This window comes from Tamandua tetradactyla, chromosome 3, assembly GCF_023851605.1.
Source record: "Tamandua tetradactyla isolate mTamTet1 chromosome 3, mTamTet1.pri, whole genome shotgun sequence".
NCBI lineage: Eukaryota > Metazoa > Chordata > Mammalia > Pilosa > Myrmecophagidae > Tamandua > Tamandua tetradactyla.
The window spans coordinates 27471845-27499228 of NC_135329.1; the positions used below are offsets into that span (position 1 = coordinate 27471845).

Below are 27384 nucleotides of genomic sequence, written 5' to 3' on the forward strand. Positions count from 1 at the left end.
AGCTTTTATACTACATTCCCCTGGGACTACCTGCAGTGGTTCCCAGTTTCATCACCACCCCTTTGAACATTCATTTCACCCCTTTGGCAATTTCTTCCTTTAAGGGAGGGTGGTGGGGCAGATTGGGAAAAAATCTCAGCAGCTGCTTCACTCAGACCAGACAATTAATGGACAGCTACAGCTGGTGTCCTGAAAGTGAAACTGAAATTCGATACCTTTTTTCTTATGATAAAATTGATTTTAGCATGCACTTCTGGAATTATTGTAGTTTTATGAAAATGTCCGTCTGGGATTTCAAGGAGCCCTTGGGAATGGCAAGTTGTAAATGCAGATATGGAAGAGGCACAGCTCTGAGGCCTGGGACGGGGGAAGACCAGCTTCTGATAAGCCAATCTATGGGAATCATCTTTGATTCCTAGAGAGGTTCTCAATATGTGTGTATCTTCCTTGGGCAGCCTCAAGGAATTTCTGGCCCACTTTGACAGGAAGGGATGGGAGAAATGTCTGTCCTGATCCTGTGCCTTTAAAACACCCCAAAATTATGCTAGTGGTTAACATAAAATAAACCTTGAACACTTCGACGATACTTCAATATTTCCCCTTACTTACGTTTCATTTCAGGCTCTTCCTTCAAAACTCCAGCTTCTAACCTTTTCGCTTTCCTGTCCTGACTTGTAGGGCTCCATTGGACATGGCTTATATTCATTAATTTTTTCATCCTATTCTTCTTTGCTTCAGATAATACCCAGCCAAATTCAGTCCTAAACAGACCCCTCTACACGTTAACTTGCTTTACTGTTACTCTGTCCAGGCTTGTCAGGGCCACTCCACAGTGGATGGGGAGGATAAGGACGGGGTCAGAGTGGGTGAGCGTATGCCAGGAGGGAGCAAATGTATTTGCAGATGGGGAAGTGATGATGGTGAGCAAAAAGAAGCTTGTGTTTCTGGGCTGGACTCACTTTGTCCTATATAGATTTGTAAAGGATAAAATTCCTCTTGCTCTTGGCCCTCCTGAAATTGCTGCTCCTTCTCATTTCTGAATGTACACCCACTGGAATGGATTTGCTTTAAGTACATGATTTTCTGGGGCACATACAGTTTCAAACCACTGCACTCCACCCTCTGGAACCCCAAAAGCCTTACATAAGTCTGATCAAAATTGGTTATAGGTGTGGTCTCCCCTTGGGCACAATTCCTCTCTGTTGTGGACCTGTTCAAACTTAGAGAATAAGTTATCTGCAAAAAGAAATTCTGCTCCACTATCCAAACTCTCCTGAGGTTGGGAAGACTGAGCAGGGGCTTCTGGGCAGCAGAGTATCAAGAGGAGAATGAGATATCAATTAAGAGAATATAGTGACAGTAGACTCTGATGATAAAGGCTACATTGCTTACAGGACCATGGAATGCCAAGAGGGTCTCAATGATTAGCACTGCAAAAGAAGCCCAGCATTATATGGAAATGAGAGTAAAGAAAGAGAACTAATCAGTAGAGGGGCTTGCACTTTAGATGGACAGCAGAAGACGAAAGGATGAGAAGTTTGGCAAAACTGGCTGGTGCAGGTGGAGATGTCAGAGGTAGCCTAAAGCCTGAAGAGGTAGGAAGCAGATGCCCGGCTAGAAAATTTTATTATTTACTCAAGGTTCAAAGAAACCCTGGGTGAAATGTTATATTGACCCGTGGTCCATGAAAATTTCGGGTCCCCATGTGTCAGGACTGAAGACACATTAAGTATAAGATGAGACCAATATTCCAGGAGGTTTTTGCTCAAGGGGTTGAGAAAGAATGCTAGGATTCTCTCAGGATGCTCTTCTTTTAATCTGCCATATATATGGCCCCCACTGTGCTTCAGAAACAAAAAGGTACAGCAATTTCAAGAGGGTCAAAGGCAAGAGGAATTTTATTCTTTACTTATCTATATAGTATAATGTGAATTCAGCTCAGAAATACAGGTTTCCACCTTTAGGTCATTTACCTTTGGTTGAATAGAGGCTGGTGCATTTATCTGTACAGTTCCTTTCCCAAGCAAATGAGTTGGAGGTCTCAGAGGGAACTTGCCTCCATCTGCTGTATTTTAAAAGAGAAATCAATGATGGGTTAACCGAGCTTTCTTTCTTCCTTGGAGACACAGCCCAAGTCTTCTAGTCTAGCATGCTGTTCTTGGATTTTCTTTGCCTAGAAGAGCTAAAGACCTTTTAGCTTGGGCTTGGCTTCTTAAGCCTCTCTCTCAAAATTTGTTTGAAATAATGAAACTCTTTTCTCAAGCAACAGTTTTTACAGAACCACAATAAATGAAAAGGAAAAAAAAAACAGAATTTTTAAAACATGTATTTATTTGATAAATTCACATTTATTCACAATTATCAAATGCCTACTGTCAGTAAATGAGAACAATGAGGCCATTTTCACGAATACAAAAACCATATGAAATCAGGGTGTCATGGATGACCATTTCATCACTTTGGTTTCACAGTATTGAGAAAATGTATAACTTAGAAAGATAAATGATCCCAAAGGTTACTTTTCAAAAAGGTTTTTCTTACAATCTTAGGACAGTCTTCTTGAAAAATGATTCACAATCAGAACGAGTAAATTATTGTTTCAAATTCAAATCACCAACAATAGTCAATTGTTTGAAAACATTACAAATATAAAAGACAGTAAGCACTGAAGTTTACAATAACAGCTAAAATGGTTTCAAATACAATTTTAGCATAACTCTGCTGACAGATCACATATTTAATTGTTTCTGCACAATTGTTATACACTCAAGAGAGCATACACTGAGCAGACAATAAACATGAAAACATTAAAAGCTCCATTTATTGAAGGCTTTCTTTGTTCCAGACATCATGCTAAGTGCTTAAAAGGCATTATGTCATTTGATATTCACAACAACCTTATTCTATTATTCTTCCATTTTTCAGTTGAGCAAACTGATGTTTAGAGAAATTAAATAACTTGTTTATTGTATACACAATAGCTACCATGATGCTGTACATCAACTGTATCAGATCTTCACATGGCATGTAACTGAATGGTGTCATTTATGTTGTATTTTCACACTACATATAACAGGACAGGCATACGGCTGATTTAAACACCCATGCAGTGCTATAGCTTCTTCAGTGAATAATTGAAAGAAGTCTGGGCATGTGCTCAGGTACTGCAAGAGAAGCTTTATTTTCAGATCTGCACAAAATGAGTTAATCTGGAAATAAAAGTGAACCTGTTGGTGAATACAAAGGCATTAAAATTTGGTTAAAAACATATTTGAGCCCACCTATTATTTATTGTGGTTTTAAAGAGTTTGAGATACACTTTAAAGTTGGAACTGCTGAAAACTCCCTGTGGAACTGTTCTGCAGAGCACAATTTGAAAACTACCATCATGGTGGAGGGTTGATTAGCATGAGTCAGGTTGCACTAGGCTTCTCTTTAGGCTCTATCACTTCCTAGCATCTGGATATTGAGAAGGCCATTTAATCTATCTGAACTTCAGCTTCTCTTTCAAAAGGAGAAAAATTATATCAATTAGGGATGCTGTACACATTAACTGATATATGCATAAAATATCTGGCACATAGTAGGTCCTCAATAAACGAGCTCTCTTCCTCTCCTCTTTGCCCTTTGTTGCTATTAAAACCCTTGCTCTGTAACCAGACGAGCCCTGTGCATTTTCATTCTTATGCCTGTTCTTCCCTAATTTCTATCCATTCTTTGAGGGTGCCTCTCAGACTGCAGATGTCCCGCAGGCAGGGATTTAGGTTGAATCATCTGTGTCTTCACTGCCTAACACATTGCCTAGATCTTGAACCATCAGTAAATACCCAGCAGAGAAACAGAGGCTGCATCCCAAGTAAGAATGAAACCTAAGGACAAGACTGTCATATTTTATTGGCACCGTGAACTTATTTACACATATAGCTATTTAACGTTTCACATGTCTAAGCCTCCCCTTAACCAGACTGTAAACTCACTGGGAGCAGGCACGTGTTGGGTTGGTTTATGACTCACAATGCCAGGTACTCAGAAAGCCTCTGCTGATTTGAGAAAGGAAAATAGATGATAAATAAATACTAAACTATTTCACAGAAGATGTATTTTCTCAAGTCAAGTATTTTGTCTGTGGTATAAATTTTGGTGTATTTGATGTATTTAAAGTAAATGTGAAGTACTGGTACTTCAGATTCCTTTAGGCTTACTGTCTAATATGTGGAATCTTATCTTTTGTTATTAATAATTTACATAGGGTTCAAGAAGCGCTCAGATATTTTTTTCTTAGCAAGACTTGACTTAAATGCCTTGGATTTCCATCCAGTACATTAAAAGAAGGAAACAATGAGAAGGCCTCAGCCTGATAAAGGGACTGTCCCTAGGCCCACTTGCTGTGGGTCCTGCTCCAAGCTGTCCTCAGTTGTCTGCCTCATCATCCTGATGGCCAAATCCATCCCCATCAACTGGATCCTCAAGGTACTCATTTTCAGAAGAGGCCTCTTCCTCCTCTTCTTCCTGTATCACTTTCACTGACTCAAGGAAACTGGGGGATGGTCCCTAATCTTTCAGCTCCCTAAGCCGACACCAAAGTATTTCACTAATGCTAGCCCCAGCCATGACTTGTTCCAAATGGACCTGATGTGCAACATTTCTAGTAATCGTACGTTTTTCCACAGCTCTTCGGAGCAAGGTTTCTAACTGTAGCACGTAGGTGGAGCTTTTTCTCCTTCCTCCTGATAGGTCTTCAGATATTTAACCTATGAGGTCCTGCGGCTCTCCAGGCTTCCAAACACTAGTTTAAATGCCTCCCAACACTCCCCCACATTTATGGACGGATTGTCTGCCTGCACTACATGTGTGAGGTCCATCACGGAGCCACACACACATCCCATCAGCCACCTTTTCTTTTCTGCCTGTGGTACCTGCCATTCGTTGACAATCTTACTGGCCTGTTCACTGAGCTATCAACATCTTTCTTAAGCTCTAACAAGACAGCACTGGCATTATCCTGCCGCCTGAATATTTTCCCAAGCAGTCTATACCTGCCCAGAGACTTGACAGTGCCCTGAATCTAAGCTTCATCACAGTCCACTGGTGTCCCCATAACCAGCAGTGATTTCTGAGCATCCAGACTCATTATCCTGCACGAGTCCCCTAACAGTACCAATGCCATTGTCCCAAATATTTATTAAAGCTTTAGGATTTAAAAAAATCCAGAATGAGCTCCCACATTTATAACCCACCCATGAATGGGTCCCACGTTGGGTCACTCTAAAAGCTGTCTCAAAGTCTTCTGGACCAATAACTCTTACTTGCCCAGTGGCAAACCAACAAACAAAAACTCAGTACTTCCTGTTATGTCTCTAGAACTGACCCAAGATGGGTGGATTGTATCTCACTTATAACAGTGTCCCTTCCTGTGGCTCCGCAGTCCCATTGCTGTGGTTTCTCTCACTGATGCTGGCAGACATGTAGTGATGCAGATGCTTCTTTGATCGCTGATATACTTGAACAGGTGCTTTCACCAATGCCTCCGGGTCTCTGATGCTTCACCTCTTTCTACTCAGCGGTGAAACATCTTCTGTACTGAGGCACAGTCTAGTTTAGGATGCTAGTAGGGGTTGACCAGGGATCTGCCTCACATTGAACTTCTATCTAGCCCACTCTATCAGACCCCTTCTTTGCTAATAGTGAGTCTTTTTTCTGGGGACCCTCCTGCAATCTGCTTCCCCACCAGATGCTCTCACCAGACATGCCTATTACTGTCTGAGCTCCAGTTATGGAAAAGATTCAAGATCTTTCCCACATTAACAATAAAATCAGTTGATGTAGTTGGATAACCGTTCAGGTGTTCCAGAATGTTCTGCGAATCAAGAAGCTTATTTATTCTGCTTCTTGCACAGGAAGGTGTCATGCAACTTTGTATGATGGTGCATCTCAGTCTTAGCTCTAGTCAAACTGCCTGTTTCATATAAAGAATTACAATGTATTTTTATGGCTCAAAAATTTCCAATGATGAAGACTGTTTAATACACTTATTAAAGAGGATGACAACTGTCTGCAACAGATATTGAATTGCTTGATTTCTTTGATTAAAAAAATACCCAGTAAGGAACTGTTCAAACATTTAACAATCATACGAAATAGAAATAACAGGGAAAAAATCTCAGCATTAAAGAAGTTAAACTTGGAATTATGAATGGATTCTCTTTTGCTATGTATGGTCAGGTTTTGCAAATGCATAACTAGGTGTTTCTTTTGCTATGACTGGTACATTACTAGCACAACACTAGGAGCACTCCTAGCACTTGAACTTAAATGGGTCATTTGAATAAAAAAAGAAAAAGGTAAGAAGCACATCAATCATGCTTGTCTTGGAGAATGAGGAAATAAAAAACAAAGAGTTCCTAATGCCTACCAGTTTCTACAGTGGAGTATGTGCGAAGGTGCTAAAACCATCATTCCTTGGCATGAAATCTCCATCAATCTGTGCAGGGTCCTTATGCCACAAATGTCAACCTGTAGCTTTCGCTGCTGCTGTTCCTGCACCAGGCATATATCTTGAGTACTTCTGGGAGGTAGTGAAGACACCCTGACCCTAACTCTCTGAGCCTCTCTGACCTCTCTTTTCCATGCCTCACTTTCCCGTTCAAAGACATGGGGAGAACATCCTCCTCCACTGGAATATTCAGAGAAGACTCTGGATGTAAAAAAGTCATTGAATGCCCAGGAAGAGATATCCATCAGGTCTAAGTAATAACTAAAAGGCTGAGATTGTACTACCTTGAAATGGCTCCTCCTCCCAAAGGCAATCCCTACCTGCAGTGTGACCCTCACATGGAAAGATGGCTAGTGAAAAAAAAACGCTATTGATAAATAATAGGGCCACGGATGGAAATATCTGGCTATGGGAAAATTTTTAAAGCCTTATATTTTCTCACATAGTTCAAGAATGAGGAAATGAACTAGACTTTCAGGTGGAAAACCCTCAATGCAACTGCTGTACCATTTAACTGGGTATTAACCATGGGTAAAGTCCCTCCACCTCTCTAAATTTCAGTCTCTTAACCTGGGATATGGTCAGGATTCACTGGTCCCACTCACCTCCCAGGGGTGCTGTAAGTAGGAAACCATGATTCATGTGAAAGCACATGCAAAGCATATTCCATGCTAAGTCCAAAATGCTTGCCTGCGGTTTTCTCACTCCTTCCTCCACAGGTCTATTCTTCTTCCTCACTCACTCCTTCTCATTCAGAGTCTCTTACCCAACGTCATAGTGGGCTCCTCTTCAAACTGTGACTGGATGCCCTCCAAATTTAATCCTATTCACCAAACCGTCATTCACAACGGAGGTGGGGAATCGGTATTCTATCGTTCCAGAGGCAAGGAAGGATTATCAATGGGACCCAGCCTGGGCTCCTGCCTGGCACAAAGGGCGTGTACTAAACCGCTTCTTTTAGCCTAAACCCACCCTGATTACTGAGCATGCCCAGTTCTCCCTCCCGAGCCGCCAAAGGATAGGGTACCATTTCTGCAAGATTTGCCACTGTGGAAAGAGGGGCGGGGTTGCACGCGACCAGAGGCTAGGATGGATGGCGAGTAAGCAGTGAAGAGCCCGCGGAGGCCTTGTTACTGGCCCAAATCAAAATGCCCGTTGGAGGCTCACCAACCTGGGGGCCGTTGTTGGAACATCCGCACTTCCAAATTCGTGTCTGCACGCCCTCCCCACGCTTGACCGTACACAATTCAAGGCATTCTCTCACGCCCCCATTCCCCACCGCTCAGTGGACGCGGGCGCGAGCACTCAAGGCGGCGCCTGGCAACCTGAGAACCCCGCGGCGTGGCGCAGTGCGCAACAGGGGCGGGGGGAGTCGAGGCGGGTGCCGGGGGCGCGGAAGGGGGCTGAGGATTTAAGGAGTGGGCTTTGAGGTGCATTTGTTCCCGCTTTGGTACAGGTGGAAGATGCCAAAGAAAGGCACTCTTCTTAGCCCTTCTTGGCGCAAGGGCATAGATATGGCACATGGCTCCCTCGGGCACACAGCGGCTCGGCACCTTCTCTCTCTTTACAAATCGCTGCGCGCGAATTTGCAGACTGCGCTCTCTGCCGTACTCGCACAGACTTCATACAGTCATTATACTCCCCTCTGCTACGCCCCTCGGCATTTGTCCCCGCCATGTTGTGCGGCCCCTACCACTGTGGATGCACCAAGCGAGAACCTTCTCGCGTCAGACCCACCAAGGCCCACGGGTAGACCGAGGCTCTGGTTCCCCGAGCCTCGGATGGACGTCTCCTCTCCGCGCTGCCACCTCTTCCCCCTCCCAGCGCCGCCCCCTCCCCCGGATGTCCTGGAGCCTCCCAGTTTGTTCCTCTTTCCACATCCATCAGCTCACACCCCGGCTGATGGAGAGGGAGCCCTACCTTCCGCGTGCACTCGCCCCCGGCCCACCCCCGCGTTGCCGGGCAGGTGGGGGAGAGAAGTGTGGGGACCCAGGGGCCGCCCCCTCGGGTCCTCGCCTCCACGTGCCCTGCCTCCCGACTCACCCCGGCGGCCGAGAGCGGTCACGGGCCCTCGGCTCCGCATCCATTAGCCGGTGGTCCGGCCGCTTCACTTCCGGAGCGCGGGGCTCTCGGCGGCGCTGCCCTCCCCGCCCCCCTCCTCCCGGGCCCCGGGCCCCGCGCCCCGCCCCGCTCGCACCTCTCCTCCCGCCGCCGCTGCCCGGAACCAGCAGCCTCTGGCACCCGCTGCCGCAGCGGCCGCCTCCCGGGCCCAACTCCGCGGCTCGCGGGAGCTCGCGAGGCTGCGGGGGGCGTGGGCGGGGAGGGGGAGAAAGCGGGGTCAGGGGGAGGGACTGTGAGGGGTGGGACGCCCGCGCGGAAGCCCTCCTTCCTTTCTGTGCACCTTGCGGTAGGCAGAAAGCGACAGCCTCGGTAGCAAGCAGGGGGTTTTTGTACAGAGAGGGGGAGATTTAGGGACCGGCAGACGGACGGACGGACGGACTGGAGGAGAGCATCCACCCACGAGCCCCCGCGCCATGGCCGAGAGAAAGCAATCCGGGAAGCAGGCAGAGGACGAAGAGGTCCCTGCCTTTTTTAAAAACCTGGGGTCGGGCAGCCCCAAGCCCCGGCAGAAATTCTGCGGCATGTTCTGCCCGGTGGAAGGGTCCTCGGAGAACAAGACCATCGACTTCGACTCGCTGTCGGTGGGCCGGGGCTCAGGGCAGGTGGTGGCTCAGCAGCGGGACGTCGCCCACCTGGGCCCGGACTCGCAGCCGCCGTACTCCCGGCAGGGCCGGCGCGCCGCGGGGGAGCCATCTGTTGAATCGGGCCGCAAGGTGGAGATCCGGCGGGCCTCGGGCAAGGAAGCCCTGCAGAACATCTACGACCAGGTTGGTATGGGGGGTGGGGAGGGGAGGGAGGACGGGGCGCGGTGGGGCCTCCCTTCCTTCGTCCCCTTCCAGCTCGGCGGAGATCCGAGAATCCCAGCGTGCCCCCTTCATGCCCCCCTCCCCCCACCTCTAGTGTGGCCTCCCCGCATCTGCACACACACCCCACCCTACCCCGCCCCTTCGCCACCCAGGGTGCGGGGACGCTCCGGCTCAGCGGTGGGCGGCTCTCCGCCCACAAAGGCTGCCCGCATCCATCTGGGCCTGGGAGATGGTGTTTGAGGGGTACAGGACCAGCCGATCCCCGGCTTGGGATCGCGTTGTGGGGTGGGGTTGGGGAGGGGTCGCGGTTCTATTCTTAAATCCTCCCGGGCGGCTTCGGATTGCAGCTGTGGCTGGTGCCCCACCCTTTTTTGCTGCAGCTCGGAGCGGGCAGTGGAGGGGTTTCGCATGAAGGCCTGCGGGCTCCCCCGAGGTCGGGAGGGGCCGGCACTCAGAAGGCCGCTCCCCACCCCGCCCTGCTTTCTCCTGCCCCACCTTCTCGGGAGCCTTCTGAGCTCGCGTCCAGGACCATGGCCAGCGCCTCCCTGGCCCGCCTGGGAGACTCTCATCACCCTAAACTCCTGTTCGCAGCATGAGAAGAGCGAGGAAGGATGTGGAATCACCCGAGGATACCGAGACGCTTCTAAATAGCGTCTCTGGAGAACAGAGTTCCTCTAAGTATCTCGACAAGGGCTTCCCAGAGCTCTCCCCATGCCGCGATTTGGGAGGTTCTTTGGGGATAGGGACTAAGTGGATTATGTCAAAGGATTAAAAAAGAAAAGAAAAGAGGGAGAGACTTACATTTCTAATAAATTGTCGAAGAGAATACCCTATACGGTGTTAATGGGGAAACAAAGAAGGCCAATTTGGTAAATCTTGATTTTGGGAAATACCTATCGCTGTCCGACAGATATGCGCAGTGTGCATTGTAAATGCAGCAGTCTTCTCACACCACAGTTTTTTCTTTATTGGGGTGACCTTCATAATTGTGCAATTTTTTTCACAGCCTTAATTTCTTAATTGATGCTTTACTGTTTAAAATATTTTAAAACTTGTTTGTTGTTTCTCTCCCATGCCCATTGGTTCTATCTAGCTTTTGGTGAAGATGAGAACTCAATCAATGAATGATTATTTATTGAATACCTTGTCTTGTGGGGCAGAAGGAAGGTCAGCTATAAAAAGTTCAAGTTAGTTTCTTCTCCTGGAGGGGCTTCTAGAGTAGTTGGGAGTGGCCTCTGCATATTCACTAAGGAGTTCCACAAGCATTTGTTTGGCACTCAGATTGTATGCTTACAGTGAAAGCATTAGAGAACAATTAAGAGTTGGTGATATTGGCCCTAAGGATGATACTGTTTCTTGATATGGCATGGCATTTTGCACTTTTTCATTTATTTGGGATTATCTCCAATTCTAGGAGAGATAAAGCATTTGCTCTCATTTTTTAAAAGGTGGGGCAATTAATCACTTACTTTATTCCTTGCCCCGTCCTCTGATTTACTCAAATAGGGAAGGATCTCATATCCATGCCTCACTGTGTATCAACCAGATAAACATAAATCCAAAACTCTGTTCCAAGTAACTATACAATTAAAGTAGAAGTTTCCAATAATGTAACATATACTGAAAACTGTGTGTGAAATACTCCCATATGTGAATGCATTGGGTAAGGGCCAAGGTCATACAGCATCATGGTTGTATGAGCATCCTTATGCACATCAACTTGTGTCGGTAAATCCAATATCCTAGAGGGAGCCAAAGAATATCTTGGAGAATAAGGAAGAGATCATTTAAAAATATGGCAGATGGAGGAATATTGAGGATGGCTGACCCTACAATGTTGGCTGTGAAATAAAACACAAGTTTGAAAGACAAAATTTCACTGGGTTAAAGAACACATCTTTTCCTGTCCATTTAGAAGCTTAGATGTTTGCTCATTAGATCTACTTGTTTGAACACTCTCTAAATTAAATAGAAATTTTGAATCGTAAACCTAAGGCACAGGGAGAGGAGTATTTGAAGAGATAATATCTGATCAAAACCAAGGTAATTTTAGCCTTTGCAAACCCATACTTGCTTCTGTTGCCTGGATATTTTGTAACAGAGGGTGATTCTGGCTTGGTCCTTCTGCAGCTCTCCCTGAATTTTAATTTTCAATCTTGCTTTATAAGCTCAGGACCATTCTCATAGGACTTTTTTCACTCACAACTAAGAGCACTTATTTGGACCAGTGATTACAGTGTTTCAATATTTCATATCTTTATAAGAAAGAAAAGTTATTTGGTGTGCAGTTGTGTATATGTGTATAACTATATTAATTTCCAAAAGCGCAGTTGGGCCCACCATTTTGATGGAATTGACTAATTATTACTTAGCTTTCAGTTAATGAGATGGCCATCCATGATTCAGTGCATTCCTATCAGAAGGCCTGGTACAGAGAGAAGTGGGAGAAAGCTAGAGTGGGGAATATGGGGCCCCTGACTAATAATCTCCCTCCTCCCCTGAATCTGGGTTTACAGGTGTCACTAATATCTGCTCAGAAGAAGCTTTGCCCGTCTGTCATACTTGGGGTCCTGCTCTTCCTTTAGCAAGGCTCCGTGAAGGGAGGGAAGAGGCTTAGCCCAGAATCCACGTGTCTCTTGGTAGATGAGGACAGGATGAGTCTCTGCATTTGCAGGAAGTAATGTAACATGCTGCAGGGTGTGAGCAGATCAGTACCAGAAAGTAATGGATGCGGCTTGGACTGGGACTGGGTTTTGATGAAGGGTAACAGTCGGGGTAGAGGATGCGAATGAGGAAAGCTTTATTCCCATTCTCTTTTTCCAATATGTTCTTGGGCAAGTCCACTTTGGGCTGTAGTGAGGTTAAATTGATTACTATCTATGAAGGACTTTTAGCTTCTTAGAACAGAGAGTAGAGGGGCAGCAACAAATTCTCTGTTGCCAGTACTCAAAGGTCCCTCAGCCTTCTTCCTTCATCCTAGAAATTCCTTCCCGTTCCATTCCAGAGATGGTTTAGCCAGAATCAAACTGTTCAACCAGGGATACTAGATTATGAGTATCCTTTCCAAAGTGGCTTCCAGGCCCTTCTCCCAGCAGCCAACAACCTAAATAGGCTAAAATGGCAGCAAAATGATTCTCCCCTTTTCCAGGGTAGGTACCACTCTGTAAGAATGGTGCTGACCTTAGAAAAATATCACAAGTCTGTAAAATATTTTCTGATATTCCCTCCCTATTTGTGTTCCCATCACTTCTCCCCATGTTGAGTCTCTCCCCGCCCTGGGTGCCCAGCACCTCTGCTGCCCTCTTACATGCAACATCACCCTAACTCCATAGTCAGGGTGATGCCCCTCCTAGATCTTTCTTCTTCCACAGGGCAGCAGTCTCTGAAATAATTTTCTTTCCCTTTGCTCTCCCTTCTCCCTTTCAAAATACTCCTTTGTAGTATTCTTACCTATAAAGAAATCATAATGATTAAAGCCATCCATGCTTTATGTGAATAACTGATAGCACAAATCATCCCCAGAGATACTTATTGGATAAAAAAAGACTATCTGTTAAACAAAATGAATGTCTAGTTAGTGGGATGTGTGGTAGAGATTTGGCTGAGAGCCTAGAATAAGGGCAATCATTTGATACTTCAATGGTTTGGTCAAAAGGGGAGATACAAAACGAACATTTCTGTATTCAAAACTTAAGACCTATTTGGGTTCAAAGAGAGGAAAGCAGGGTGCAGGGTAGGGGTGGTGGTGGAAGGGGTTTGTGTAGGGGAAGAGAGAAAAGGGGTGATGATAATCTAAAATTATAGATTGCTCTTGATTTCCCAGCTATTATTGAGCTAATCATACAATTAGTTAAATTTTAACAAATCACTGATGATAAAAAAAGTTGTTGCTTAATTGATAGGTCTGCAGTTAATTAATTGTTGGAGGAAGTAATATTTGAGATGAAAGGTAGGCTCTCCCAACCTGGGGCCTGAGAGGAGAAACTTTCCACCAGATAAAGAACTTCTACTTAATCTTTCTTCCTTTTTGTTCAAGAATGGTGAGAATTACTGTCATTGAAACTCCAGTGACAAAATTTGACCGTGAGCTCTTGAATGTTGCATAGTTCACAAATTTATGACTCTGTGCCATGGAAATTAGGGTTGGGGCAGACAATTTCCCAGCCTTTGTAATGCTAGGCCAGGTCTTCTTAAGGATCTTTTTAGTGCCAAGGGCTCCTCTCTACTTTCTTGAGAAAGAAGGGAAATCCAGCATTGATCTTGGATTAGGATATACACTACCATTGAATGCCAGAGCTTGAAAGGGACATAATTATTGCTTAATCACCTCATTCTAGAGGTGAAGAAAGTGATGCCTGGCAAAGCAGTGCTTCATCCCATGGTATGCAGATGGCAGTTTTAGGACTAGGATTGAGGTCTCCTGCTGCCCAGTCCCACTGCTGTCTCATACTAGTAAAATCTTGTTATTTATGTAGCATCTTAACTTTTGATTGTGGTTTTAACTTCTAGATTTGAGTATTAGAATGTGTATAATATATTCTTCTCAAACCTTGTCTCCGACACCCTCGGAGTCAGGCATGATTTCCATTATAAAAATAAGGAAACTGAGAATTGTGATGATTAGCAATGTCCAGATGTCTTGGCTATTTAGTAAGTGCCAGAATTAGGATTTGAATCAAGGTTTTCTGACTCAGTCCCATATATTTTCCAACATTCCATGCTGTGGCTCAGATCTGCCAGAGATATTCAGTAAATATAAAGAAACAATTTAGTTTTGCAGGTAAAATAGTGTATATCCCATTCACACTTCATATAATAATATCTTCATAGATATTATTGGGTAGGCACTGTTTTATTAATCCCAAGAAAACTCTGTTACCCTAATTTTTCTTTTTCTTTTTTTTTTGCATGGGCAGGCACTGGAAATCGAACCTAGGTCTCTGGCATGGCAGGCGAGAACTCTGCCTGCTGAGCCACCCTGGCTCGCCCTACCTTATTTTACTGAAGAAAAATCTGTAGGTAAAAGATGTTAAAAGTCATTTGCTAATTAACCACCAGAACCAGGATTTAAACCCAGGTTTATGTGATGAGAAAGTCTCTAAATCTCTCTGGAATATTGAATTGCTGTCTATTCTAATCATTTTTCCTCATTTTCTCTCCAAAGAATTGACTCTTGCGAAAACCTTCTGAGTGCCTGCTTTTATTGTCTTATATTTGTAATGTATTTTTGGAGCCATTTTTTAAAAAGTCTGTCTGTTTGCCTTTATGAATGTGCACTAAGCTGCTATTTGGTCCATCATTTTTTTTTTTTTTTAATACAACAGTCTTCAAATATCACTGGGACAGAGGCCAACTCTGGCAGTATGAATGGCATGCTTTTTTAAGATTAGAGCAATGTGATGACAGTGTGATTTTTCCACTTGATGTAAGTCATAAACTATAAGCAAATGATGAGGGAGTCAGCAATGAAAGCATTGGCAGGTGTGACTGATGGACCCTTGAGATTACTTGGTTGCAGGCTGGGATAAAGCCTGGCAGCATGGGCCTAAACCTGATTTTAAAAAAATACCGTATTGCTTTGAAGGGAAAGTACCTGGTCTGGAAGGTGGGCGCTGAGGTCTGGAAGGCAGCACTGTATGGAAAGGACTGTGGGCTCGGTGTCTCGAAGCCTGGTTTGGGGTCCTGGCTCTGCTAGTCACTGCCTAGTCTCCGACACCAGGCTGTCGTTGGTGGTCTGAGGGGTCTGGACGAGACTCTCCAAGACTCCTTCTACCCATTCCCATTAAATGCTCTGAAAGAAAACAAAAACAAAAAACAACACTCTCCCTGGCTGTTACCTTCCTTCCACCTTCTCTCCCTCCCTTTCTTTCTTTTTTTCTTATTGAGGTAAAATTCATATAACATAAAATTCAGCATTTAACTATTTTATATAATACAATTTCTTTGCTTTTAACGCATTCACAATGTTGGGCAACCATTACCACTATCTAATTCTAGAGCATTTCTTCCCTAAAAGAAGCCCTGTCCCCACTAAGCAACCACTAGCTGTTACCCTCTCCCTAAGCCTGTGGCAACTGCTCATCTACTTTCTATCTCTGGATTTTCCTATTCCAGGCATTACATATAAATGGAACCTTGCAATATGTGCCATTTGTGACTGGCTTCTTTCATAATGTTTTCAGGGTTCAGCTATGTAGTAACATATATCAATACTTCATTTTAAGTGGCTGAACATTATTCCATTGTATCAATATACCGAATTTTGTTTATTGTTTCTTCAGTTTGTAGACATTTGAGTTCTTTCCACTTTTTTACTATTAAGACTATGCACATTTATGAACAGGTTTTCATTTGAACATATGTTTTCAATTCTCTTGGGTCTATGATAAGGATGGAATTGCTGAATCATGGTAATTCTATGCTTAAATGTTTAAAAATTTATTTTGAAATAGTTTCAAAATTATAGTTACAAAAATAATACAAACCCCAAATAGAGAACTCTAACATATTCCTATCTCCCCAGATACTCAGATCCTCCAATTTTAACATTTTGCCATGTTTGTATCTGTACATCCACTTATCCATTTATCTATCTATCCATCTGTCTGCCTGCCTAGCTATTTTCTGAACACTTGAGTTTAAGTGCTCCTTGGACGCTTAACACTGCTTTGTACATTTTCTAAGAACAAAGATATTCTCTTATGAACTACCATAAATACAGTTATCAAGTTCAAGACATTTAACATTAATATAAAGTTTACAGTTTGCAGCTCAATTTTTAAATATGTCCCATTAATTTCCCTTTGAGCCTTTGGGTCTCATACATGATCATGTATTGCATTTAATTGTCATTGTCTTTTTTTTTTTTTTTAACTTTTTTATTATATAGATAGCGTATAACAAAGCAAAGAAAGAAAAAAGCAATAGTTTTCAAAGCATTCTTCAACAAGTAGTTACAGGACAGATCCCAGAGTTTGTCATGGGCTACCATACCATCATCTCAGATTTTTCCTTCTAGCTGCTCCAGAATATAGGAGACTAGAAGACTTAAATTTTTCTTATCATTACAATAGGCTTTTTTTTTGTGTGTGTGAAAAATAAGATATACACAAAAAAGCAATAAATTTCAAAGCATAACACCACAATTAGTTGTAGAACATATTTCAGAGTTTGACGTGGGTTACAATGCCACAATTTTAGGTTTTTACTTCTAGCTGCTCTAAGATACTGCAGACTAAAGGAGATACCAATTTAACGATTCAGCAATAATATTCATTTGTTAATCCTATCTCCTCTGTATAACTCCACCATCACCTTTCATCTTTCCATCCCTCTATTTAGGGGTGTTTGGGCTATGGCAATTCTAAATTTTTCATATTGGAAGGGTCTGTCACTAATATGGGTTAGGGAGATGGAACTATCTGATGTTCTGGAGAGACTGGGCCCTCTATGTTTCAGGACTTATCTGGTCCAGGGATCCATCTGGAAGTTTTAGGCTTCTGGAAAGTTGCTCTAGTGCATGGAACCCCTGTGGAATCTTATATATTGCCCTAGATGTTCTTTAGGATTGGCTTGAAGTCATTGTCTCTTTAATTGCTTTTTTTAAAAATTGTGAGACAATATATACAGCATAAACTTTCCCATCTCATTGACTCCCAAGCATACTATTCAGTACCACATTCACAAAATTGTGCTACCCTCACCATCTTCCATTACTAAAATTTTCCATCGCCCCAACAGAAACCCTATTCTGATTATGCATTGCTTCTGCCTCTGCATCTGGAAACCTGTACTCTTAATTTCTGTCTCTAAGAGCTTGCATATTCTCCAATATATTTTTTTGGTACCATGGGGCTTAAATTTAACATTTTAAATCGATAACAATCTTTTTTGCTTTGATATCACTTTAATTTTAATAGTATGAATAAACTGTTATTATACCCCTTGGCTCCCCAACTTTTATGTAGGTCTTGTCTCAAATGACATGTTTAAACATTATAAGTCCAAACCAATTGATTTATATCTATATTTTATGCACTTTCCTTTTAGATCCTGTAGGAAGTAAAAAGTGTAGTTGCAAACCAAAAATATAACTCAACTTGAATTTATATTTACTCATGTAGTTGCCCTCACTGAAGATTTTGATATCTTCATGTGGCATCATTCTATTGTCTATTCTCCTTTCCTTTCAACCTGCAGAACTCTCTTTAGCATCCCTTATAAGGCCAGTCTAGTGGTGACAAACACCGTCAAATTTTGTTTATTTGGGAATGTCTCAATCTCTCCCTCATTTTGAAAGTTTTGCCTGATACAGAATTCTTAGCTGGCATTTTTTCCCTTTCACTACTTTAAATATTTCTTGTCTTCATAGTTTCCAGTGAAAAATTATCACAATGTTTATTGAGGCTCCTTTGTATGTGACCCATTGATACTTTCCTGTGGCTTTCAGAATTAATCTTTGGCATTCAGCAGTTCAATTATAATATGCCATGAGGTAGATCTGTTTGGGTTTGTTTTGTTTGCAGTTCTTTGAGTGTCTTGGATGTGTATATTCATGTCTTTTGTTAAATTTGGGAAGTTTTCAACCATTGTTTCTTTGAATAGTCTCTCTGCCTTTTTCTCTCTTTCTTCTCTTTTTAAGGACTCCCACATACGTTATTGGTATGTTTGATGATTTGACTCCTACAGCTTCCTCAGGCTCTGTTCACTTGTTTTCATTCTTTCTTCTATCTGCAATTGTCTTATCTTGAAGTTCACTGATTCTTTCTTCTGCCAGCTCTAATCATCTGTTGAACCCCTAGGGAACTTTTAATTTCTTTTCCTGTGGTCTTCAGCTCTGTTTGGTTCTTTTTCATAATTTCCATCTCTCTATTGATACTCTCTTTTTGTTCATCTATTGTTTTCCTGATTTCCTTTAATTATTTGTCCATGCTTTCCTTTAGCTCTTTGCATATATTTAATACCATTTTTTAGAAGTCTTTGAATGGTATATCCCAGATCTGGTTCTCCTCATTGATGGTTTCTAATGCTTTAATCTTTGCCTGGGCCATCACTTCCTATATCTTTACATGTGTTATATCCTTTTGTTGAAGTCTGGATTTTTTTTTTTTTTTTACATTAGCTGTTAAATCTACTGTATAGAATACTGGTCTGAGAATCTCATGCATTTCTCTTTTTTTTGTAATATTTTTATTGACAAATCTTCACACACATGCAGTCCTTACATGGTATACAATCAATGGCTCACAATATCATCACATAGTTATGTTTTCATCACCGTGATCATTTTTAGAACATTTGCATCACTCCAGAAAAAGAAATAAAAAGAAAAGGAAAAAACTTATACATACCATTTCCCTTACCCCTCCCTCTCATTGACCACTAAAATTTCAATCTACCCAATTAATTTTACCCCTTATCCCCCCTATTATTTAATTTTTGTCCATATTTTTCTACTCATCTGTCCATAACCCTGGATAAAAGGAATATCAGACACAAGGTTTTCACAATCACATAGTCACATTGTGCAAGCTATATAGTTATATAGAATTGAGACTACTGGACCACAACTCAACAGTTTCAGATACTTTCCTAAGCCTGGACATTTTGATATTTTAATGTGTTAATGTTGGAATTTAGATTCTGAAGCATCTATTTCTTAAACTTGTATTCAGCTAGTGTTATGACAGGGCTTTCTTTGAATGCCAGGAGCTAACAAAAAATAGGAAGAAAGAAGAGAAAGAGAGAAAGAGAAGAAGGAAGAGAGAGTAGAGAGAAAGAGAGGGAGACATTTCCAAGTCTTTGTAGACTGGCCTGTGGGTATGCTCTCCTTTAGGGCTTATCCATACAGTGAGTTTAGATGACATCCCCAGACCAAAGCATAAGGGGCTCTCTGATCCTTTTTGCATATGTATCTTGTCTTAAGCATGCATAGAATTCTCCTGTTTGCATGGTTTGGAATGTCCTCTCTTTCCTAGCAAAGAGTTTCCTATGACCTAGGTACTGCATTGTCTGTTCTACAGCCAGCAATCCCTTGTCTTGAATGCTCTTCACAACATTCTGTAGGGTAGTTTCATGAGCTGCCTTCTGTATGCAAGGTAAGTTCTGGGATGGCGAGTCTCACAGGCCACCACCAGACAGGCTGTGACATACATGCTTCTAGTGTGTGCATGAGTAGTAAAAAATCTACTAGACATCAGCCAATGGAACAAGGTGGGACAGGGCCACTAAGGCCACTCAGGCTACTGTGGGAACCATGGAGACACTATATAGAGTGAGTACAAGGTTTGTGGATAGAGACTCCTAATCCCACTTCTTCCATGTGAGATGTATCTTCATCGCCTACAAGAAGGGATATCTCATCAGAAATAGTAGCACTGCGTAAAAATATGGAACATCTCATGAATTTGTGTGTCATCCTTGCACAGGGGCCATGATAATCTTCTCTGTGTTGTTCAAATTTTAGTATATATGCTGCCAAAATGAGCACCCTACCACCTTTAAGGAGCGTATTTCTTGATTCGGCCCTTGTCCAATTACTGCAATCCTTTAACTGTTTTTTGGAGCTTTGAGAAAGATGTTTCTGCCAGTTCTTGCTGGTTGTTCAAAGCTTCTGTGAGGTAATGTAGTCCTAAAGCATTTTACCCAACCTCTTGATCAGGGCAGGCCCCCCTTACTTAACTTTTTGAGGAAGAGCCAAAATTTTCTACAGTGCTGCACCATTTTATGTTCCCATGAGTGATATACAAGCGTTTCTACTTCTTAGCGTCCTTCCCAACCCTTGTTATTCTTATTTTTATAATAATAACCATCTGAGGGCGTGTGAAGTGGTTTTCGTTTGCATTTCCCTAACGTCTAATGATGTTGAGCAGGTTTTCATGTGCTTATTGGTCATTTGCATGTCTTCTTTGGAGAAATGTCTATTCAAGTTCTTGCCTAATTTTAAAAAACTTTTTATTTTGAAATAATTTAATAATTGGATAATTGCAGGAAAGTTGCAAAAATAATACAAAAACAATATAGAGAACTCTAATATACCCCCTACCCAGATATCCAGGTTTACCAACTTTTAACATTTTGCCAAATTTATTATATAATCCATTCATTTTTCTATCTATCATCTATCCATCAAATATTTATCTTTAAACATTTGAGATTTACTTTTATGTATCTTTCTCTCTTAACATTTAACACATGTGTATTTCCAAAAAGAAGGATATTGACTTATATAACCAGATTAAGTACAATTATTAAGTCCAAGAAGTTTAACATCAACATAAAGCATAGAGTGTATATTTTTAATTTTTCACTTGTTCTATAATGTCCTTTGTACATTTTCTCCTCCACTAATAGATGCAGTCCAGGACCAAGTATTGCATTTAATTGTTATTGTCTATTTTCATCTCTCTTTCTCTTTTTAAAAATTATGATAACATATGTACCAAGGAAACTTTCCCATCTCAACCTTTCTGAAGCATTCAATTCAGTGGGATTAATCACATTTGCAATGTTGTGCTATCATCACCACCATGCATTACCAAAACACTTCTATCACCACAAAAAGGAACCCTGCACCCATTATGCACTAAACCCCCTTATCCCTTGCCTCCCAGGCCTAGTAGTCTGTACTCCACTTTCTATCTCTAGGAATTTGCATATTCCTAGTTATTCCGTGTTGGTGGAAGCTCTTATATCTAGCTTATTTCACTCCCCATGATGACCTCATGGTCCATCCATGTTCATGGTCCATCCATCTGTAGGATGTATCAGAACTTCATTTAAAAAAAATTTTAACGCAGTTTTATTGATATATATTCACATACCATGTAATCATCCACAGTGTACAATCAGTCATTCACAGTATCATCATATAGCTATGCATTCATCATCACAATCAACTTTTTTTTGTGAAAAATAACGTATATACAAAAGAAAAAAAACCCAAGAATTTCAAAGCATACCACAATAGTTAGTTGTAGAACAGATTTCAGAGTCTGGTATGGGTTGCAATTCCACAATTTTAGGTTTTTACTACTAGCTGCTCCAAGATACTAGAAACTAAAAGAAATATCAATGATATGATTCAGCATTCATATTCATTTGTTAAACCCTGCCTTCTGTGTATAACTCCACCATCTCCTTTGATCTTTCTCCTAGTCTTTAGGGTTATTTGGACTATGCCCATTCTAACTTTTTCATATTGGAAGAGGATGTTTTGTAATAGGGGGATGGAACTAATTGATAGAACTTCATTGCTTTTTACAGTTGAATAATATTACATTGCATGTATATATTTTGTTTATCCATCCATCGGTTGATAGAGACTTGGTTTGCTTCCATCTTTTGGCTGTTGTCAATAATGCTTCTATGAACATTGATGTACAAATACTTTGAGTCTTTGCTTTTTTTTTTTTAACATGGGCAGGCACTGGGAATCGAACCCGGGTCTTCTGGCATGGCAGGCAAGCGTCCTTGCCTGCTGAGCCACCATGGCCCGCCCCTGAGTCTTTGCTTTTAATTATTTTAGAAATATATCTAAGAAATGTGATTATCAGGTCACATATAGTTGTATATTTAATTTTTTGAGGAATCATCAAACTGATTTATACAGTGGCTGTATCAATAATATGTTCCCGCCGACAGTGTACAAAGATTCATTTTTCTCTCTATTCTCACCAGCACTTATTTTCCATTTAAAAAAAAAAAGCCATTCTTGTGGGGGTGAGTTGATATCTTATTGTGGTTTTGATTTGCATTTACCTACTGGCAATGTACCATAATTAGATGGTGATCATCTTTTCATGTGCTTATTGCCTATTTTTATATCTTGTTTGGGAAAATGTCTACTCAGATCCTTTTGCTATTTTTTAATTGGGTTGTTTATCTTTTTGTTGTTGAGTTGTAGGAGTTCTTTATGTATTCTGGATATTGAACCCTTATCAGATATATGGTTTCCAAATATTTTCTTCCATTCTGTAAGTTGTCTTATGGGGATTGATAATGTCTGTTGATGCACAAAAGTTTTTAATTTTGGTGAAGTCCAATTTGTTTTTACTTTTGTTGCTCATGTTTCTAGTGTAGTCTAAATCTCTATTATGTAATACAAGGTCCTGAAGGTATTTCCTTCTAAGAATTTTATAGTTTTAGCTTTTATATTTAGTTTGTTGATCTAATTTGGTTTATTTTTTGTATGTGATTGAGGTAGGGGTTTACTTCCATTCTTTTGCATGTGAACATCCAGTTTTCCCAGCACCATTTGTTGAAGATAGTATTCTTTCCGTATTGTGTAGACTTGGGTCATACATATGTGGTTTTATTTCTGAATTCTTAATTTGGTTCCTTTGATCTATTTGTCTATCCCTGAGCCACTCTCCCACTGTTTTCATTACTATAGTTTTGTAATAAATTTTGAAATTGGGAAGTATTAGTTCTCCAACTTTTTCTTTTTCAAGATGGTTTTGGCTATTTAGGGTCCTTTCCCTTTCATGTGAATTGATAATTAGCTTTTCCATTTCTGAAATGAAGGCTGTCAGAGTTTTGACTGGGATTGAATTGAATCTGTAAATTGCTTTGAGTGGGATTGCATCTTAAAGACATTAAGTCTTCTAATCCATAAGCATTGCATGTTTCCATTTATTTAGGTCTTAAATTTTTTCAGTAATGATTTACCATTTTCCACGTACAAGTCCTTTACATTCTTGGTTAAATTTATTCCTGGATATTCTATTCTTTTAGTTCCTATTGTAAATGGAATTGTTTTGTAAAATACCCTTTTTGGATTGCTCATGGTGGTTTATAGAAACACCAATGATTTTGTGTGTTGATCTCATACCCTGCCACTTTTCTAAAATCATTTATTAATTCTATTAGCTTTATTGTAGATTCTTTGGGATTTTCTATCTATAGGATCTTAGTCATTTGTAAATAAGGATAGTTGTACTCCTTCCTTTCCAATTTGGATGCCTTTTATTTCTATTTCTTGCCTAATTGCTCTGAACTTTTAGTAGAGTGGTGAAAAATAGTGTTGGAAGCAGGCATTCTTGTCTTATTTCTGGTCTTAGGGGAAAAGCTTATCATCTTTCACTCTTGAGTATGATGTTAGCTGTTTTTGTTTTTGTTTTTTAATAGATGTCTGTTCTAGTTTGCTCACTGCTGGAATGTAATATATCAGAAACAGAATGTCTTTTAAAAGGGGAAATTTATTATGTTGCAAGTCCACAGTTCTAAGGCCATAAAAATGTCCCAACTAAAGCAAGTTTATAGAAATGTCCAATCTAAGGCATCCGGGGAAAGATACTTTGTTCAGGAAAGCTGATGACATCCAGGGTTTCTCACTCAACTGGAAAGGCACATGGCAAACATGGCGAAGTTTGCAAGCTTCCTTTCCAGGCCTCTTGCTTCATGAAGCTCCCCCAGGGTGTATTCCTTCTTCATCTCCAAAGGTCTCTGGCAGCATGGGCTCCCTGCTTCATGGCTCTGCTGTTCTCAAGCTTTCTCCAAAATGCTTCCTCTTTCAAAAGATTCCAGTAAACTAATCAAGACCTACCTGGGATGGGTGGAGTCACATCTCCCTTTAGTCAAAAGTTCATACTCACTGCTCATGTTGTCAGTTTCTGGGAACTATTCTTGGGTATTTTTGCCAATTACTCTTCAAATAACCTTTCTTGGTAATTTTAGAAAAATATAGTAAGGAGTATCTTGTGGCAAAGTCTAGGTTTAGTTTAGGTAAAATAGAAGCCCACTTAATTGGTTTGATCTCAAGTGAAGACCTATTGTCCTCAAAAATATTCTCCAAAAGCCTCATTACTCTATCCCTTTTCACTCAGCACCCACATCTGAATGAAGGCTGAAGACTAAAATTCTTCCAATTAATTAACTACTTAATTCTTCTAATTAATTTATATTTTGTACTATATAGTGAGAATGATAGTTAAGGTGTGTTTATCTAAAATAGACATTTACATCTTATTATGAAAGTCTTTAAGTCGTTTATAGAGTCAAGTTGTAATACTTAGGAAGAAAGTTCCTTGATGTGTTGGTGAGATTGGGTAAACAAAATGAGAGAAGGGATTCAGTGAAGACCTCAATAACACCAAAGACAAATTTTATTTCTTCCACAACTGTACCTAAATTTATTCTTTCTCATGGACCTGTGAAAGAAATAGTTCACATATCAGTCTTCTTATTTGGTGTGAGGCTTGAGACTTTCTTCATTTAATTTAATGCTCATATATTAGTAGCCTTCAAAATCAACCCAGAGAAGGCCTTTGGAAAAGGGTACCTAATTTTATATTTAAGCTTATATCTAGAGTACATGAGTGTCACCCAAGAAATCTTTCATAATAAAAATTATTATGGCTACTACAGTGAAAAAAAAATGTTCCTATCCACAGATGGGTGAGTCACATCTCCGTGGAGATAATTTAATCAAAAGATTCCAACCTACATTCTTGAATAGGAATTAAGGAAACACTAGGATAAAAACATGGCTTTTCTAGGGTACATAAATCTTTTCAAACCAGCACAATGTCCTTTATCTTGTTGAGGAAGTTCCTTTGCCTGTTTTTAAATTGGGTTGTTGGTTTTTTTTGTTGTCAAGTTATATGAATTCTTATATATTTTGGGTATTATGTCTTTACCAGATACTTAATTCCCAAATATTCTCTTCCATTCTGTGGGTTGCCTTTTTACTTTCTTAATAGTGCACTTTGTTGCATAAACATTTTTAACTTTGATGAAGTCCAGTTGATCTATATTTTCTTTGGTTGCTTGTGCTCTTGTGTCGTATCATCCCTAGCTGTTCTTAAAAGTGCTGGCTCAAGTGAAATCTAGCAAGTGAGTTCCAGGGCTTCATTTCCTAGAATCATATTTGTGTAATTAAATCCTGTTGTTTTATGGGGAGTTTTAAATGTCATTTAGAATAGCATTTACAGTAACTCTGTGTTCTTCAGGGTTTTATATTTCCTTCTTTCTTTTTTTTTTTTTTTGCATGCACAGTCACCGGGAATCAAAGCTGGGTCTCCTGCATGTCCTTCTTTCTTAATATATACCTATACATTACTGTTGAGTTAGTGAAGTTGAAAAGTTTTCTTCCAAACCAGTAACTTGATAGTGGCAGAGATGATATTAAGGAGGACTGCAGCATATAAGTTGAATAGAAAATAAGTAATTTGGGGAAACAAATTGAATTCAATATTTATTTTGTTCTATTTTTCCAAATAACCTGACAAGTGTTCATTACATAAAATGTTTATAAAATATTGCCACGATTTAATTGTAAATAGCATTGATAAACAAATTAAAAAGGAAAAAAAGAAATCATCAATCTTACTACCTAGAAATAACCAATGATAGCATGTTGATGAAATATTTTTTGCAAGTCTTTGTACTCTCACCAAAAATGAATGAGAATTAGTTTTTCAGCATCCCTGATATCGCTGAGTATTATAGTTCCTATAGATATTTCCCAAAGTTATGGTTAATAAGTGGTATCCTTTTTTTGCTGATTTTCATATTAGTATGTTAATATTATAAGCATTGATTTGTAAAAATTATCTATTAAAATATTATTCACTTAAATGTCAAATTTTGCACATTTTTCCCTCATTTGCCTCAAAGTTTTTACTGTTTTTTTAATTTTCAAATTTAAATTTTACATAATTAAGTCAATTTATCTTTCCTATCATGATTTCTGCCTTTGTTGTTATGCTAACTTCAAACTTGTTGCTATGCTAACTTCAAGATTATATACCAATTGTGCTGGTTTGAAAGGATGTATGTACCCTAGAAAAGCTATGTTTTAATCAAAATCCCATTTCATAAAGGTAGAATAATCCCTATTCAATACTTATGTTTGGATCTGTAATTAGATCATCTCCCTGGAGGTGTAACCCAATCTAGAGTGGTTGTTAAACTGGATTAAGTGACGACATGTCTCCACCCATTTGGGTGGGTCTTGATTACCTTCTGAAGTCCTATAAAAGAATAAACATTTTGGAGAATGAGAGAAATTTGGAGAGAGCAGAATGACATAGCTACGAGAAGCAGAGTCCATCAGCCAGCAGCCTTTGGAAATGAAGAAGGAAAACACCTCCCGGGGAGCTTCGTGAAGGGAAGCCAGGAGAGAAAGCTAGCAGATGATGCCATGTTTGCCACATGTCTTTCTAGATGAGAGAGAAACCCTGACTCTGTTCGCCATGTGACTTCTTACTTGAGAGTGAAACTCTGGACTTCAACGGCCTTCTTGAACCAAGGTATCTTTCTCTGGATGCCTTAGATTGGGCATGTCTATAGACTTGCTATAATTGGGGCATTTTCTAGGCCTTAGAACTGTAAACTAGCAACTTATTAAATTCTCCTTTTTAAAAGCCATTCCATTTCTGGTATATTGCATTCTGGCATCTAGCAAACTAGAACATCTATTTACCTATATTCTCTCCTAAAGCCTTTTTGTTTATTTATATTTAAAATCTGCTAAATAATTTTTATCTATGACTTAAAGTAAGGTTAAACTTAATTTTCAAATAGTTAGCCAGTTGTCCTAATGCTATTTATAGTTGATTTTTTCCCACTTATTTGAAGTTTTCATTTTTGAAAATACTCAACTTTTTATATATACCTAATTCTGTTTTTATTTATTTATTTTTGCTTCTTGCTCTGTTTCATTGATCTGCTTGCTAATCTTTTGGTACTTCAATACTGTTTTAACTACTGTAGCTTTTTACTGTCTTTACTTTTTTTCTTTTTTACCATTCAAGTGCATTTTTCATACAATATATTTTAAATTATGAAAATATGATTTTTACTACAATTATATTAAATTTATACATTGAATTATAAGCAATAGTTACTGTTAAAATCATTAAGCTTTCTACCTAAGCTTATAGTATGTCTTGTCATTTATAAAAGTAGTCTGTTCTATTCCTCTGAAATTCCGTGTTACATTTATTCCCAGATGTTTTGTTG

At 40.3% G+C, this 27384-nt stretch overlaps 1 protein-coding gene and 1 non-coding gene across 2 annotated transcripts in view; one reads left to right on the plus strand and one right to left on the minus strand.

The window, feature by feature from the left end:
- The first annotated feature begins 8897 nt into the window (after positions 1-8897).
- DPYSL2 (dihydropyrimidinase like 2) overlaps positions 8898-27384 on the plus strand; it is a 129530-nt gene continuing 111043 nt past the window's right edge. Inside the window, exon 1 of the mRNA XM_077152846.1 lies at positions 8898-9381. Within this exon, the coding sequence (XP_077008961.1) occupies positions 9028-9381 (354 nt within the window). The 5' untranslated portion in view covers positions 8898-9027. The remainder of the gene's footprint in view (positions 9382-27384) is intronic.
- LOC143678412 (U6 spliceosomal RNA) lies at positions 19803-19909 on the minus strand. The gene has a single exon (XR_013173223.1). It is a non-coding gene; the product is annotated as a U6 spliceosomal RNA (small nuclear RNA).